We start from the raw sequence: 17999 nt of genomic DNA on the forward strand, positions 1-17999 counted from the left end.
GCGAACCTATCTATGTAAACGTATATGTATATTGATAATCGTTACAATATACCATCTATAATAAAGGGCATTGATCGATAATATATTTCGTAGATATCACTGTATCAATAGGTTGTGCAGAAAGTGTATTCACCGTAAAACATGCATACATAATTGTACTACACATGCTGTTTTTCTTATCTGTTGATAATATTTGATACCAACACACTATTGATTGTTTGATTGATTGAGCTTAATAAAGAAATTTAATCCATATACTTAAAGACACGCATTTCAAAAGTCAGCTTTCGAATTATAACTTGTTATTTATTATATTATGTAAAAAATTTAAATATTTAATTTCCTTGTTTATTTTTACTTTTATTTTAGTTTTTTTTTAATGTTATGTTGTATTGTTTGTATTTATGCTGCATTATGAATGCACCACCATTTGAGCCAATAATTATGAGTGTTCTCAATAATAACTGAGTTCAGTAGGCGTAAACTTTAATTTAGTTTAATTTTAAATAGTTTAAGGAATTAATAGTAAGAGCCTAATACTAGTTAATGTTAGGCCTATTATTTATTTATTTATTATTTTTTATATATTTATTTTTCTTATATAAGGTTACTTTTATCCTAAACGTATCATGTTTTTTATCATGATTATTGATCATGAACTGGTGCGCGTATGCTGTAATCAATTATAACGGCAATGCATTTCCATTGGCTGATTCGATCGTTTACGATTTACCATTTCGATTTTTTATTTATCCAAAAATTAATTGGGTTGTTTTGTAGGTGAGTGCGTGGGTGTGAATGAGGTATTAAAGTGTTTTTTTTATTTTAACGTGTATTATGGGAATAAGTCAATGATTTATTCTCTCATGGCATTATAGTGTTTACAAACAGCGAATTGATTTCTTCTGAATGTGTACACTTACAGATGACCAGTAATGTGTCTGTCACAATCTGGTAGGACATTAAACATAAGTTTTGATTTTGGAAAACTTGTAAAATGCACCTGATTCCCAGTGCTGTATCTCCACATACTATCTAGGCCTATTTCTGAAGTATCATAGGAATATTTGGTAATACAGCATCTTATTTATATCACATGTAGTAGTGCCTGATATCATGTATGTTAAGGTTTATATCATTACTGAAACATATGTGATGTTGTATTACCAAATATTTCTCAATAAATCTCATTTCTTTTCATAAACACTGTATTATATTTAATTAAGTTTCTCTTTTGTATATTTTGATTAAAACAGGACCACAATGTAAAACAGATACACTGTTATCTGATTGTTTTATCCTGTATAAATATATTATTTATTTATTTATTTATTATTATAAATAGATACAATTAATAGCGAGATTCGGCTGGAAAAATGAAATATCGGAAGGTTTTTAAGAAACTATAGATGGCGCTATAATAGGTGTATAATAGGTGTATTTTAAATTGTGTAACACAGTAATACCAATTAATTAAATTTTTTATATATTCTGTATATTTTATATTCATTTTTAACTTGTATTAAGTTGTATGTTACAGGGGTTGCGGACACAAATGTGTTATGGCGCTCTGTTGCTGTCGCAACCCCTGGACCGCTTGTTGTCGAATAAAGAAATGAAAAAATGAAATGAAATATACCAAATAAAAGAGGGCACCTCTGTAAAATCTAAAGATATCTGTATTTTAATGCTGTATGTAACATGGGTATGTATGGCGTGCTAAATTATTGTTTCATAAACAACGCATGATTAAACATCTTACGGATCGATGTGAAGTGCTCTTATCAATTTCTAGAATAGTAAACATTATGATGATACATATCGGGAGATTTTGTTGGTTAATCCGAAAAATTGCATTTTTATCGAGAAACTCCCGCCATTATCAGGTGAGTTAAGAGGTCTGCCGTCCCCAAAAGATCCTGCTAACCAAACTAAATTAACCAGGAGAGTACAACTATAAGCAGATGAACCATTAATGTACTTGCAATTTTACAACATAACGGATGGTTAATTCTGAAAAGAAACAATTTCGGTATTTCTGCTTCTACTGTCGTCACACCACCTGGAGATCAATATGTGAAGTACACGTACCTTAACTTTGTTTACACGGATGATGGCAGGGACTCTACTCAACCGGAATGGCTTTCACTCTCAAATAGAGAAATATAATGTCACCTTACCAGGAGGTAAGTTGTCAACTGAATCATGTAAATAGTGCTCGTCGGCGAGTCATACAATATAAGAGAGATGGAAAAATAAACTTTGTAGGCCGGCCTACTGTTCCTTAACTAAAACTTTATTCATAATATGGAACATTACCGTAATTTATCTCAGCATTATGATACACACAATTAAACAGGCTTCTTATACAAAACAAAAATAATAATAAACTTTTGTTAACGTTGTTATTTTAATACTAATAGTGATGAAGTACCATATTTAAAAAGTTTTTTCGTTGTTTTCGTCCTGTTCATAATTTTGTTAAATATCAAGGTCTGTCATAGCAAAGATATTTAGTCTCCACCAGTAGTGGATGTCAGCATTATTAAACTGAAACGTCATTATTATTTATACTAGTCTTGGCGCAAGATCGAGTAAATATTGACATTAAGAAGATGATACATTATGTTTGGTACATGTGAGTACACTTTTATTTACATATTTTAATGATTAGTACAGAAATCTCAAATAAATGAGAACAGTGTCATAGGTATTATTAAGAATTTATACAAAATCAAGAAATAAGTTTATTTACTTTATCAAACATGGTTAAGTCACGCTTTATCGGTGACCGTTTGACCTTAGGCGTAATGCCATTTTTAGAATCAGCATCCTTAAAGTAGTTTTTATTATTTTTTAATTTTTTAAAAGTACTTTACTTTTTATCCTATAGATCTTAAATCATCATTACAATTGGTCTGATCATTGTATTCAATATGCTAATTATATTAAAATGTAAGGGTAATTTCAGTTGTTTACCTACTAAATTTGACCAGGATCCGTCACTTAATAATAATTGCCATTTAAGAATCCTATAAATCATATCTGCACCTTTTGTACGATAAATACATCCTTCTGGGTTTCTAGAATACTTCGCTTTGTATCGGAGGTTTCAGTCAAAAATTGAGTCATATTGTGTACCGAAGAACCCCTATTAAAGGACCACCCTCAGAACCACACAAAGTGCATTATTATACAAATAATGAATGTTTATGAGTGCAATGGTACAAATAATGGCACGAGGTGAATGATGAAAGGTTATATCAACGAGGCAAAGCCGAGTTGATATAACCTTTCATCATTCACCAAGTGCCATTATTTGTACCATTACACGAATACAAAACATTCATTATTTGTTTTATATAACATCTAAATAACAAACAAAAATGTTTCAAAAAGTACTATTTAACGATCGTTGAATAGTGCGTACTATTGCACGCCATGTGACCCACATTCGTCCAATCAAATGACAGGAATTTATATAGGTGTTATATAATAATAGATATATCCTGAATAAGGTTCGTTCCAAATGAAGGTAGTCTACTGTTTTGGTGACCTGTGAATATACGAATTAGTCTGGAAAGAAAAGATGAGAAAAACACAAAACAAAACCCAAACAAAAGAAACATTTTCCATTTTGAGAATGTATGAAATTTTTCATATAAATGATATTATTACATGTAAAGAAACTCAAAAACATACATATTTGGGGATTGACCAGAACATGCAACACATATTGAACGAAAACATGATTTATATTAAGATCCGCCCCATCATCACATTATTATCGACTGGCAAATGGTTGTTCCACGTGCTTCTTTTAATACAAAAGAAACAGAGCTTACATGATACTAAATAAAAATTTGTAATCATCGGAACCATAGAGATATTATAGTTCACTATAATATCTCTATGTCGGAACCCATACAATTAGTTAGGTTTATCGCCAATAGAGTGAGCGATGCATGATGGGAAGGAATTGGGAGCAATTTCAATTCCTTTCCATCATATCGCTCACGCTATTTGCGATACACAATATTGAAAACTTGAAAAGTTCTTACCGCACGTAATTCCATCAGGCTGAAGTAACAATTCCCCCGGGCATCTACAGACTGGTTCTCCAGATTGCATTGCGCAATCATGACTGCAAAGGCCAACAGCAAGGTTACACTCTACAGATTAGAAAGAGAGCCATATAATGGTATTCGTTTGTAAAAACGGGCATCTTCACCTAGGCCTAGTATCAGATCAGGAAAGGTCTACCACTCATAGCTCCTATATGGTCATATCACTATCATATTTGGGCTCATCACACTTGTTTTTCAAACTATTTGATAGTGCATGAAGTAAAGAATAGAATCTCTACTCCATGGATAGTGTAGAAAATAATATTTTAATTATGAATTATATCAGACATAAAAGTAAGCTTGGTGAGTTAAAGTATCCAAACAAACTTTACCACATGTCAAGTTATCGTGTCCGATTTTCATTGGTTCTGGGCATGTGCAGACCGCTTCTCCGGACAGAGCAACGCAGCCATGGCTACAGTAACCATTCATAATGCTGCAGTCTGAAAGAAAGTCAATACTTTTATTTACTTTATTATTAATGTTAAATACCGGTAAATTGAACTTGATATATACTTCTTCGATTTCGATTTTATTTTGTTTGAATTCGATTAAAATAATGATATTACTATCTTAAAATTAACAGGAATAATGTTTTTACCTGTGTTTATTTTACAAATCGCTGGTAATGTCTCTTGACTACAAGGTACGTCATCCGAAAATATATCAGTATTGCTCATTATAAGTTTGCGACAAAATTCGGTGTAGTCTGCAGATAACAAAAACATTTAGGCCTATAGTAATTTATATTCAGAACATTTAATATAACGTCAATAGTAATATCATTACTGTAGCAATATTTTCATATTTTGGGGAGGAAATTAAAAGTTGTCTCGTTGTTGTCCCTAACTGATAATAAACTGTAAAGTTAACTTCTTGTTGAGTTATTTGTAACTTAAACTTGATATCAAGTAATGATACTCTTATTAAAGCTCGGTTAGTTTTGTGATAAATTATATTTGTTTAAATGTTAAAATAAATAAAAGAAATTGTCCAAAAATCTCGACAACACATATTTCTTTAAAATAGTCAAATTTAGTAAATTTCTGTTATAAAAACCCGTGAAACTTTAATAAAATGTATTTATTGATCTTATTACAGTATGCCTCTCTATTTATAACTACAAAATAATTGTGATTTTATTTGAACTATCGTTAACTGATAAGAAAATAAGTAGGCCTACTTTACAAACATCGTGTAACAAAACAAAATTTAAAAACAACCAAAATATTATACAGAGGAAACTATAAAACAATAATAATTATTAATAATAATTATAATTATTGGAATGTATAATCAATAGACATTTTTGCCCGCACCTGCTCTTTAAGGGACACCCACGGACCCTAGGGGTGTACTCTTAATATGGGCTGACGTTTCACGGGAAACTAGAAGTGTACCAAATAAAAAGAGTTTTTATACCTGAATACTGAATTGATACAGTGAAGAAATCGGCTTCTCTGATGTTTTGAACTGCAAACGTAAATATATAAATTAGTTTTTCCTACTACGCTATAACAACTCTATATACATTATATTTGATCGTACATAATGCTGTGGAGAATTGGAACGATTTGACCTCTCGTGTACCAACAGAAATTGATTTTGTTATGGTGTTTGTAGTTTGTTTGTTTGTTTGTGACAAGCAGTAAGGCAAATTTAAAGTAATGTTTATTTGTGTTTAATAAATCAATTGAACTGGATTGATAACAGACTAGTTGTCTACTGTATTTAAGCATTAGACTAAAACAGAGAAGATTGACGTAATAAATACAATAGGGGGTAAACCAAATAAGTTACCGAATATTTGGATTTCACAGATGGTGACTGTTTCTACCGACACATATTGGCCACGTATAGCAGGGAATTCTAGATCAATTTGAGGTCCATTTGCAACTTGCTCAGATGTTACTTCTGTCCACACTGCGTTTAAGGTATGGTCTGCGTTTAATCCAACACGAATAACTGCTCCAACCATCCGCTGTTCACAACAATCTACCAGATACAGTAGAATTTTGTGTGTAAATAATTGATAAATGTATTAGTAGCCAACAAAATACAATGTCTTACTAATACAATTCTTATTCTTTTGCCATCAATTTAGTAGGGTTGTCCGTGGTCAGACCGGTAAGGTTAATGAAAATCCCAATAATTTTATTGTGTCATACCTTGGTCCGTAGTATAATTAAGTAAAATAGCGTTTTATTCAACACAACCCAAATATTTCTTATTGTAATTATGAGAGGGATGAGGGATATTCCATTTTATTGTACATGGGATATTCCAGTAGCTGGGATAAGAAATATCCCATTGTGTGGGGATGAGGTTACTCCAGTATGTGGGGTGAGAAATATCCCATTGTGTGGGATAAGATATGGGATGTGGAATATTCTATATTATGTGTTACTGATATACTGCTTACGGTAAAAGAACCAATCGATAGGCCTACGTACCGTTTCTGTTATAAATTGTTATTGCCGTTAATCGATAGACCTCTTCCAAGTCAATTTTCCACCAATCAATCCCTAGATATTGATAATAGATTGATAACGTCAAAGAGATATAAATTTAAAATGTAGTGTTGTATGTTCATTAATTTAATTACCATCATTACCGCCATCATACCAATACCAGCCTAGCACCTCCAGCACCCCCACCCCAGCACGCATACACTCGTGAGGTAACTGATTTCCCCGACGGAAAATGGTCTACGCTTGCGGACGCACCCCTCCCGACCCCACAAATAAAGGCAAAAGGGTCTCTAGGCCCGATGTTTTCAACGTATAAGTGAAATTTTTGAAGACCTGCAGTTCTAGTTTTCAAAATCATCTTAGTTCAGCCCCAACCATATTGCTGGTACTTATACATTTCATTTCATATTTTGAAGTACAATAAGTGCATTTTCCGAGGACCTAACAGCTCTATTTTTCAAAAATGTCTTAGCTCAGTCCCAACCATGATAGGGACTTATATATTTTGCTTCATGTTTCGAAGTATAATAAGTCCAATTTCAGGGACCTCCAACTCTATTTTTCTGAATTTTCTTAGCTCCATCCCAACAACAATAATAATAATAATAATAATAATAATAATAAGATTTTTATAGCGCACATACCACTCCAGAGTGCTCAAGGCACTCAACCACGGTTGTCTGGTTCTGTAGACTTGTAATTTCGTTTCATATATCAATCAATGTAAAATTGCAATTTCCCGGGACCTAGCAGCTCTATTTTTCAAAAATGTCCTTACAGATCAGCCCAAGGCGCGCATTTACATTTTTGCACCCAGACAGCAACCAGCCTACGTTCGCGTATATTTTTTATGCTACAATTTACCCGATAAATGTAGGCATATTTTGAACTTTAAAGGTCCTTCATTTTTAAAATTTAAAGATGGATTGACACAGTCATCGCATCGGACCGGACCTCGTGCAATGTGTTTTCACGCAGTATTTTATTTATATGTTATAAAATATGGAAAAAATGGCTACCCTAAATCTGATTAAAATGGCCTCTGATTAAAATGACGCTAGAACGCATTGCTTCCGGGGGATTCTCCCTCTGGACTCCCACCGGGGCCGCCTGGTCCCCCAGCCTAGTAATGCTCGCTTCGCTCGTATAGCCTCTTCGTTGGGGAATTTAGCCCCCGCGTCGAGAAGATCCTGGCACCACCGCTTTTAATTCAAATGTAATGCTTACCGCTTGATGTATGCGTGCAACTTCCCGAGTTATATGCTGTAGCCGTGTTGCCGTCTATGGCACGTTCAGGTGAACCTCCAGAAGCTATACTTGACTGTGAAACTGGTTTTCCTTGTAGATTCAACTCGATATTACCTGACATTGATTATAACACGTATTTAAAAAAGGATACATAACAATGGCCAATTGTGTTTGTAACTGTTTGTTCTTAATTGTTGTCTCTTCGTTTATTTTGTAGGCCCAGTCCTTCATCTCTCGTTTACATAATGGGTAACTCAGTCTCAGTCTGTCAGTAAAAGTACAAATCATTCTCATGCTAAAGCGCACGGACGCAACTCAAAAACGCAAGCCCAGCACAAGTAATTGATCAATCACGACGAAGCCTAATGGTACGTATCATATCATATTATTGACTTGATCTAAGTTCGTAACGCACTGTATCTACGATAGGCCTACAATGTTTTTCCGAAGTATGGCACACCATTCGTGCCAAATTCTTAACTGATTGCAAAGTATAGTTTTATTTTTTTGTGTAGGCCTAATCATTACATGTATGTGGCAATGTCTATGAATTGAATAAATTTGCAATTACTGATGCATTTAGTAACTCTATGTCCCATGTTTTTAAAATGATAGGACTATTGTTTCTGTACATGCAATGGAAATATAATTATCACTATATATGATGCATGGAAAAATTTTATGGAGCTCCAAAGTTGCTTAATCCTGTAATTATACATACAATACAAACTGCCTCATAATATTACAAAAACTAAAGTCCTCTCAACCGTTCCTGGATATTTCAAAAGTTTAAAGGCTCTCTCAACAAAGATCTAAGAGCTAAACTCCTACACTACTAGGGCCTACAAGTTCGAAACCTGACTGACTGTTAAAGGGAAATCCATCGTTATAAGCTTACAGGCTTTTGACAGATAGATCAGTGGTAGTCTCCTGCAGATAATATCAGAATACAGCTTTTGACTGATAAGCCTAATTCCTCACAGTAGGCCTATCTCTGCAGGAAAAATGCAAACTTGTTGTATATTTACCATTTCCCCAATTCTCGGAAGTTTCTGAGCTGCTGTACATAAAACACGGGTAAATATCGCAGCGTTCCCAATCGCAAGGCATAATATCAATTGTTCTTACAACAAACCATCCATTGACAACGTTACAGCCACCGTAGTTTTTATTGATGAACCATCGTCTGTCGGCAAAGCTGTATGCGGAAGTAAACAAAGTCATCTATATTGTTTAAAAATCGTAAATCAATGATTTTTGTCTTACAGACATACTGTATCTATGACTTGAGAGTTGCTTAAAGCGATGAGATAACATTCGTGATAGAACAGGCACCACATGACTTGTGATACTAGATTGTTGTTGTATACATCGCTGGAATCGGGTACTGAATAAACCATGGCTATAACACTGTTTTGTAGGATGATTAAAGGTATTTTACTGTAGAATAGTGTAATTCTGTCTATGTAATTTTCACATAAAGCTTAGTTTGAGAATATATTAAATAAATCAATTGTACTTACGAGTTAACGTGACCGTCTACGCTAAAATAGTTTGTTTCAGAATCTGGTAGGTCATTCCAGGGCGAGCTTAATAACCTTTCTTTCTGGAAAAAGCTCTTGTAATCCGAACCAGCGCCATTAAAATAGAGTGCAGTTTGCCCCGAATCATCATATAGTGCTACCTTTACCTAAAAATAAAACAGACCACTAACTTTAAACTTCATTTAAATGAGTGGCCAAGCGGTTAAGACAGTGGAATCGTAATACCTTGCAAGGGCAAGGGTTCGAGTCTCACTCTCTCCATGGTTCTGGTGGTAGAACGAGTCTTATCGGATAAGGACTATAAACCGTAGGTCCAGTGTACACATCTGGCTCAAGTGCACTTTAAAGAACCTAGTATTTGTCAGAAATTTGTATGATTTATTTCTTTTTTATTTTTAAATGCGCCTTGAGCACTCTGGAGTGGTATGTGCGCTATAAAAATCTTATTATTATTATTATTATTATTATTACATCTTTCGAGCACCAAATTTGAGAGTCTCCAAAAGCTCAGTGGAAGACAAGCGCTGTGATCTTATAAAAGCTTGTTTACCTGAACGACAACGAATGATGACAAATGAAAATATATATACGTTTTCAAAAGAAAACAAAAGCAACCTCAACATAAAATTATACTGTCTTCAATAAAAATTGTATTTTAATTCGTCGATCAGTAAGAACAATAACATTGATATAATACAACAATTTGTTCTCAGGTCATGGCGTCATTTGAGTGGACTTTTGAATTTAATATATGTAGTAATTATTAATTGTGTTGCCAAACCTTTTGTATACCGGTTGAATTCCAGTTTCCGAGCAAAGGGTTTACAAAACCTCGCCTATGTGCTAGGTCTAGGCTCATTGCCTCGTATTCGCCATCTCTATACGCTTTACCTGATTCGTAAAGCTCAGTAATATTTGAAGTCACTTGAGAAACTGCTTTAAAAATGAGTTCCCATTCTGATGATTATACAAATAATGAAGATTATATAACTGAAATATGAAAATTATCTAAATAAATTGCAAAACACAAAGTTAGAGTTTAAGGTTACACAAATTTGTGTCAATATGCCTATTAAGTCGGCCCTAAACCATCTTGGCCAAAGTCAAGTCAGCCCCATTAGGCCTATGTGATTATTTTTCTTGTTATTACCTGAAGAGTAGCTGCCCCATATAGCGGAAACATCTTGTGAAAAGAATTCTTCCAAATAACTATCAATATTGTTTTCATATCCATCGAGTAGAGCCCCTCCTAGCATGTCACAGCCGGTGAAGGCTTTTCCCCATGACATAGTATATCCCTGAAGATTACCATAAATTGTTTGATTAGACTTCTTCCATTTTGAATCTGTGAAAAAAAAGCTTTTCATCTAGTCGAGTGTTTGTAGTGTTGTAGCTATGCAATTAATACCGGTCAATGAACTCTTTTTCTTTCGGATTAAATACTTAAATCGGAGGTCCAGTGTATGCATAATCATGGCTAGTGTAGACATAGAACCCGAAATATCTTTCGAAAGAGTACGAGTTTACCCCGGTTTACCGGTTCATCTCAGCCCATGTCGTTATGGACAGACAAACAGCATTATAATTCTTCAGTTCATGAAAACGAAAGATAAGTTGTAGGCCTATTATTAGTAGAATTTGTAACATGCAGTTGTTGAAGATAATTGAAGAAGTGAAGCATGTTTGATACTTACAGTAGCATCCAATGATCTCAAATCGCAAAGCCATGGCATTATGCCAAGAAACTGGGTGAATGCGTACATATCGTGTAAGAGTAGCATTTGGAATTATATTTGTTACTGGAGTGTCAGCGTCAGTATTGCCTTCAAACACCTGTGGTATGAAGTATAATTATTTTTAAAATACATCTTTTACTGATATTTGAAAGAACAAATGAATATTAAAGCTGAACAATGCAAATCCTTGTTAGCATTTCAATCAGAACAGAGACATCTTGAGAAGTAAGAGAATAAAAAAGACGGCAGATTAACACGTATATGGCATAAGAGGACGAAAGTTAAACCACAAGGACAGTAAATATGGCAGATATAAAGATGGCAGATATTGCACATATACAAAGACGGCAGTTATGGCACATATACGAAGACAATAGCTATGCCACACAAGACGGCAGATATGACCCGTAAGAAGACTGCCAATATGTCCCATGAGAAGACGGCAGATAAGAAGACAACATATATTGCACAGAATAAGACGGAAGCCGCAGTTATGGGACAAATGAGGACGGCAAATATGGCACGTAAGAAGAAGATAGTTATGGCACATATTATGATTATTCTTATTAAGAAGACGTCGGCACAGAAGCAAACGGAAAATAAGAGGACAGCATATATGACATAGAAGAAGACAGCAGATAATGCACATAAGAAGACGGCAAATAATAGCACATAAGAAGACGGCAAATAATAGCACATAAGGAGACGACAAACATAGCACACAAAAAGGCAGCAGATATGGCACAGAATAGGACCACATATGGCACAAAAGAAGACATCAGACACGATAGTATAACAGAATTGTCCAAACCTTTGAATTCCCTTCATTGTCGAAAATGGCGTCCCATTCGATTCCATTCATGCTGAACAAGATCTCAAACTCAGTAACCCATTTATTTCCGTCATGTTTTCCTTGTGTCACCACCCCAGTAATAACTTTAAGCCAGCCCAAATTGACTTGAATCCATTGATTTGTGTTACTGTTTAGAGGCTGCCATCCTCCCTCTGCATTTTCTATATTCTGTGAGTTCAGGCGCGCGCGATGCTGATTTGTCCCAAGCTGTTTAACAGAAGAAGCCTGTATGGAATAGTCTTGTATTTCGTAAGATTCCATTCCCATTGGTTCCTCACAAGTTATGACGTTAATAACTTGGTTTTCTGAAACTAAAACAGGCAAAAATAACTATAGCCAATATTTGTTATTGTTATGTACCTAGCACTATTAAAAAAAAACTCGCCTTACAATTTCAGTGTTTTGGGTTAAAGCCTACTAGGCCAGATATTCAGGAGAATCAAACATTTCTGATTTTTAAGTAGCTGTGAGAACATAGCTCTCGCTAGGTTGTAATAGCTAAGTATGAAGGTAATGCATGTACATTTGTGTGTAATTTGCCAAATTGATAGAAGTGGATAATACTCTACACCATTAGATGGCGTCGTGACGTCTTCTGGAGGAAGTTGCGTAGCTTTAATTTAAGTAGATGATTCCATTCGGTTTATATGTTTACTTTATTTTTCAAATTAAATTTGTGATTTCAAATTATGGCTGCACACTGATTCTTGAATACACACTTACTTGGTTCTTGTGTTAGTTGGATTGTGGTTGATTCTTTGGTGGTGGGGTTAGTGGTGGTCTTGGTGGTGCTGCTGGTAGTTGTAGCAGTCGTTGTAGGAGCAGTAGTTGTAGCAGTGGTTGTAGGAGCAGTAATTGTAGCAGTGGTTGTAGGAGCAGTAGTTGTAGCAGTGGTTGTAGCAGTGGTTGTAGGAGCAGTAGTTGTAGCAGTGGTTGTAGGAGCAGTAGTTGTAGCAGTCGTTGTACGAATAGTAGTAGTGCTAGCAACAGTAGTAGCCACAGCTGTTCATTACAAATATTCAAATCATCAGATAAAGTAAATTTTGTTTTTTAAACTTCATAATGCATCTCTGGTTTTTCTAAGCTGGTTCCTACTCAATGAAGCAAAATGATATTATTATTGCAAATATCACACGCGACTTATTATATGAACGTTTACTAATATTTTGTAACATCTAAAACTCTGTCTACATACATGTCTGTAATACATATATACATAAAGTTTGATAGTGTAAACAGAACTTAACACTGCGTGCAGCATTTAACAGTACCCACCAATCACCGCTGAAAGTATTTCGCGGCAATGACGATTTACCGTACACACACAAATTGCGCATTGTTTGTGATACATAATTATAGAATCTAGTGTCTGACGCCGATATAAAAAAAAAAACCAAACCAAACTCATAGGCATGCGCACAATAAATAAACTGACACCATACTTCATTGCAATTCAAAAGCTCCTTAATATTGTACTTATGACTTACCATCGCATCCAAGAATTTCAAATCTGAGACATATGTGACTTCGCCAAGTAAGTGGATTTATACGAACGTATTGGGCATTTACGGCCGACGGTAGCATATTCGTAACTTCAGTGTTTCGATCTGAATTGCCATTGAAAATCTTTAAGAAAACGTAATTCATTTAGATAAAAGCAAAACTAATTTAGACTATATAAGTTCGAAAAAATATCGTCAAAATATATAAGTGGTATGACAACATCGTGTCCATAATTATGTGGGCACACAACATTTTTTTTGTCACACAAAGTTTGATAGTGTTTTGTCATATTTTGTTGATATTTATTTTTAGTCTCACTATGTCGGTCGGTTGGTTGGTTGGTCGGTCTGTCTGTCAGCTGGTCGGTCGGTAAACACTAACTCAAATTTGTGCACCCGTCTGCAGCCATGTTTATGGCCTTGTTGCTTGATAATAAAGGTGAATGCATACATGAACCATGGGTTAACTATTTGAAAGTTGAATTACGGTAATGATGTTTGTCAGGTACCAATCAGAAGAATACGAGTTGTTTGGCAATTTGTTTATCACTCTGTGGATAATAATTATTTCTTTACCTAACCTGTAGTAGAAGTGTACTAGTAGTGGTGACGTAGTTCAGTGACAATGTGCAGGATTGCCACTTTCTGCTACTTTGTCAATTCCCGTTAAAATTATATAAAGTAAATAACTTACAATCACTGCATCATTGTCATCAGTTATATCTACAAAGTTGGTGCCGTCAACGCTATAAAGAACTCCGTACGTCTTCACATATTTATTTCTATCACTTCTACCTTGTGTGATGACGCCGCTTATTTGTTTCAGAACACCAAAGTCAACCTGTATCCATTGGTTTGTGCTTGCGACACCTGAACACCAGGCACCATCGCCTTCACTGTCCGCTTGTGTATTTAATCTTCCACGTTCAGTTCTGTATTCACTGGCGTATTCACCAGATGATGATAAGTCTTGTGAAGGTATTGTGCCATCTTCAACTCCAAGTTTACTTGTGCAAGAACCTAAAAAAGAAACATGATTATATATCAGTTATATAAGCCTATGTCAACTAATATTACCTTTGTAGCACTTTAGATGTTTCTCATTCGGAGGATATTCGTGAAAATAACTAAAACAATATAGTATTATTAGATGTTCTTGATCCTGGAGCATGGATTACGTTTAAGTTTTATGCTTACGTTTTTAAAAACCTTGTTTTTTATGTTTTCCTGTTTTTTTATGTTTTCCTGTTTTTTACGTGTTTCTTAAAAATTTCTTAACAAATTGAACCAGTAGCTAATAATCAACAGGTTACATAATAAAGAAGATTGGATGCTTTAGTTGGATATGAGCCGAGCTTTCGATGACTGGGCCGATTCTGTATTTCACTGACTAAGTTTAGTATTTTGATCTAGAACCAATGTGCCTAGGATTTATAGTTTCTAATAATAATACAAAAATTAACACAATAATCAAGCACTGTTACTGGTGTCTCAGCGCTAAAAGACCAAAATAGTTATTGAAATAAGTGAGGTCTTCGAAGTTGCTTAAGGGATTGACTGGTGTTTAGCAAAAACGCATTTGGATTAGATGAAAGGATTTTGGAAAAGCCCGTAAAGAGCATCTATTTCAGAGCGTCGTTCACCATTTTGTGTTGGGATAAAATTAGATAATATCATTTAGACTTTGTAATGATGCTGCGTCATTTTTTAGTCGCGTGCAACGTGACTTTACAGCTCACTATGTCGGTCGGTTGGTCGGTAAACACTAAACACGCGACTGCAGCCATGTACATGGCCTTGTTTCAATGGTTTCAATGTGTACCTGCACAATTTGCACCTGGTTCTCCTACGTCACATAACTCCCATCTAAGATTGCTATCAGTAGTATAACACCATGCGGTTGGCTCTCCATCTGGATTTCGACATGAATTGTGAGCGCCTAAGCCTGTTCCGGGGTAGTTCTGCTCGGTTATCGAGTGCGAGTGTGGATACGCGACGTCCCATGCTTGACATGTTCTGCCGTTTATTGTTGTGCTTACAGAACCTCTGTAATCCGAAGCATCTTAGTAGAGCAGTTAAGGCCATAAAAATAGCCAAGTTGTGCACTTTATTACCAAAGCATGAAACTTGCCACAAAGTTTCTTTGATGTATATAGATTCAAAATATCGGGGGGGTGCCAAGTGTCCAACGTCCGGTATGGCGGCCATCTTGATTTCAAAATGGCCACCATAAAAACAAAAAGTGTTCATATCTTGGCAACTATAAACAGTAGAGACTTGATTCTGGTGTTAAATTGTTCACAAACCACATATTTCTATTTGCCCTAATGAAAAGTTTCGTCAAAAAATGACCGGAAATGACGTTTCTTCCAGTTCGACCTTTGACCTCTTATCTGTATTTCTCAGTAACTACTGATCATTTTCAATCGATTTTGGTGTCATTTTGTTCAGAATAGAGACATTTATATTTGTAGTAATGAAACATTTTCACATAAAATGACTGGAAATACAATTTATAACCTTTGACATATTTAATTATGTGAACATACTGTATGTGGTTTACATTGGTATAAATGCACCTAATTTGTTTTACCGAAATAAATGACACTTAATGCAAAAATGACCAGGAATTTATTATTCTGAATTTTTGACTTTTGATGTGATAGGATAGGCGTAAAGTATGACAGATCACTGAGAAACAGCAATCACTGAGCTCATGCCGACTTGTTTGCTATAAACTGTGATGTGTCAATCGTTATATAAAAGTGTTGGTCCTCTCTCCTTCATCTTTTCTTTTTTTTTGTAATGTATTATACCATATGGACAATTGTCTGAAATAAAAGTTGAATTGAATTGTTAGATGCCATTTGGAAATATTTTTGATGTAAAGTAGCATTCTTTCGTTGGCCTCTTTGATGTTGCATATGAGACAAGTTCGGAAAGTTCTCATTTTCATGAGTTAAGAGAACACCGTCTTTCAAAGTACTTACTACAGTAGACCTACTTTCATTAGTCAGAAACTCAGATAATTCTTGGTCATTTTCGTTGCATCTAAACAAATGTACTCAATTTTTATGGTAATAGCCTTTGCTGTAAACCATCTGAATCCTTTTCCTCGATTTTCTCTAGTCATTGATTTTTTAGCAAAATCCGAACCAAATCAATTCGTAAAAGGCATCTCAATATAATTATTCAAGTAATCCTCAAATTAGTGACATGGACCTACAATATACTGTTCTGTACAAGACCTTTTTAGGCATCCACCTGTGGACTTTCACTTTGAAGGTCTTCATGGTCTCCTAATCATACAAGAAACAATGTCTGATTTAATCAATCAAAGTAGTGGGTCCAGACCATCCACAGTCAAAGAAGGGGTATAAGACCATCCACAGACAAAGAAGGGGGTGTAAGACCATCCACACACAAAGAAGGGGGTATAAGACCATCCACAGACAAAGAAAGGGGAAGGCCATCTACAGAAAAAGAAGGGGGTGTAGGACCATCCACAGACAAAGAAGGGGGTGTAAGACCATCCACAGACAAAGAAGGGGGTATAGGACCACTTACAGACAAAGAAGGGGGTATAAGACCATCCACAGAAAAAGAAGGGGGGGGGGGTGTAAGACCATCCACAGACAAAGAAGGTGGTGTAAGACCATCCACACACAAAGAAGGGGGTATAAGACCATCCACAGACAAAGAAAGGGGTGTAAGGCCATCTACAGACAAAGAAGGGGGTGTAGGACCATCCACAGACAAAGAAGGGGGTGTAAGACCATCCACAGACAAAGAAGGGGGTGTAAGACCATCCACAGACAAAGAAGGGGGCGTAGGACCCTCCACAGACAAAGAAGGGGGTGTAAGACCATTCACTGACAAAGAAGGGGGTATAGAACCACTTACAGACAAAGAAGGGGGTATAAGACCATCCACAGACAAAGAAGGTGGTGTAGGACCATCCACAGACAAAGAAGGGGGTTTAGGACCATCCACAGACAAACAAGGGGATGTAGGACCATCCACAGACAAAGAAGGGGGTATAAGACCATCCACAGACAAAGAAGGGGTATAAGACCATCGACAGAGAAAGAAGGGGGTGTAACTGTAAGACCATCCACAGACAAAGAAGGGGTGCAAGACCATCCACACACAAAGAAAAAGGTGTAAGACCATCCACACACAAAAAAAGGGTGTAATACCATCAACAGGCAAAGAAGGGGGTATAATACCGTCCACAGATAAAGAAAGGGGTGTAAGACCATCCACAGACAAAGAAGGGGGTGTAGGACCGTCCACAGACAAAGAAGGGGGTGTAAGACCATCCACTGACAAAGAAAGGGTATAGGACCACTTACAGACAAAGAAGGGGGTTTAAGACCATCCACAGACAATTAGAAGGGGGTGTAGGACCATCCACAGACAAAGAAGGAAGTGTAGGACCATCCACAGACAAAGAAGGGGTGGAAGACCATCTACATACAAAGAAAGGGGTGTAAGACCATCCACACACAAAGAAAG

At 35.6% G+C, this 17999-nt stretch overlaps 1 protein-coding gene across 2 annotated transcripts; it reads right to left on the reverse strand.

Moving 5' to 3' along the window:
- Window positions 1-2647: 2647 nt before the first annotated feature.
- Window positions 2648-14549, reverse strand: LOC140056239 (uncharacterized). Of its 2 annotated transcripts, XM_072101538.1 has the most exons (16): window positions 14176-14549; window positions 13467-13605; window positions 12703-12981; window positions 11938-12290; window positions 11085-11223; window positions 10541-10735; window positions 10172-10347; window positions 9370-9536; window positions 8875-9044; window positions 7826-7960; window positions 6581-6652; window positions 5928-6122; window positions 5550-5600; window positions 4729-4836; window positions 4460-4570; window positions 2648-4172 (listed from the first exon to the last, which is right to left on the reverse strand). In XM_072101538.1, the coding sequence occupies exons 2-16, from the start codon at window positions 13561-13563 to the stop codon at window positions 4015-4017; spliced, it is 2406 nt and encodes an 801-aa protein (XP_071957639.1). In that variant the 5' UTR covers window positions 13564-13605; window positions 14176-14549; the 3' UTR covers window positions 2648-4014. The 2 variants fall into 2 exon arrangements, with proteins under 2 accessions (XP_071957639.1, XP_071957638.1); XM_072101537.1 differs by lacking the exon at window positions 14176-14549 and having other exon boundaries at window positions 13467-13658.
- Window positions 14550-17999: the final 3450 nt, after the last annotated feature.

This window comes from Antedon mediterranea, chromosome 8 (assembly GCF_964355755.1).
Source record: "Antedon mediterranea chromosome 8, ecAntMedi1.1, whole genome shotgun sequence".
Lineage (NCBI taxonomy): Eukaryota > Metazoa > Echinodermata > Crinoidea > Comatulida > Antedonidae > Antedon > Antedon mediterranea.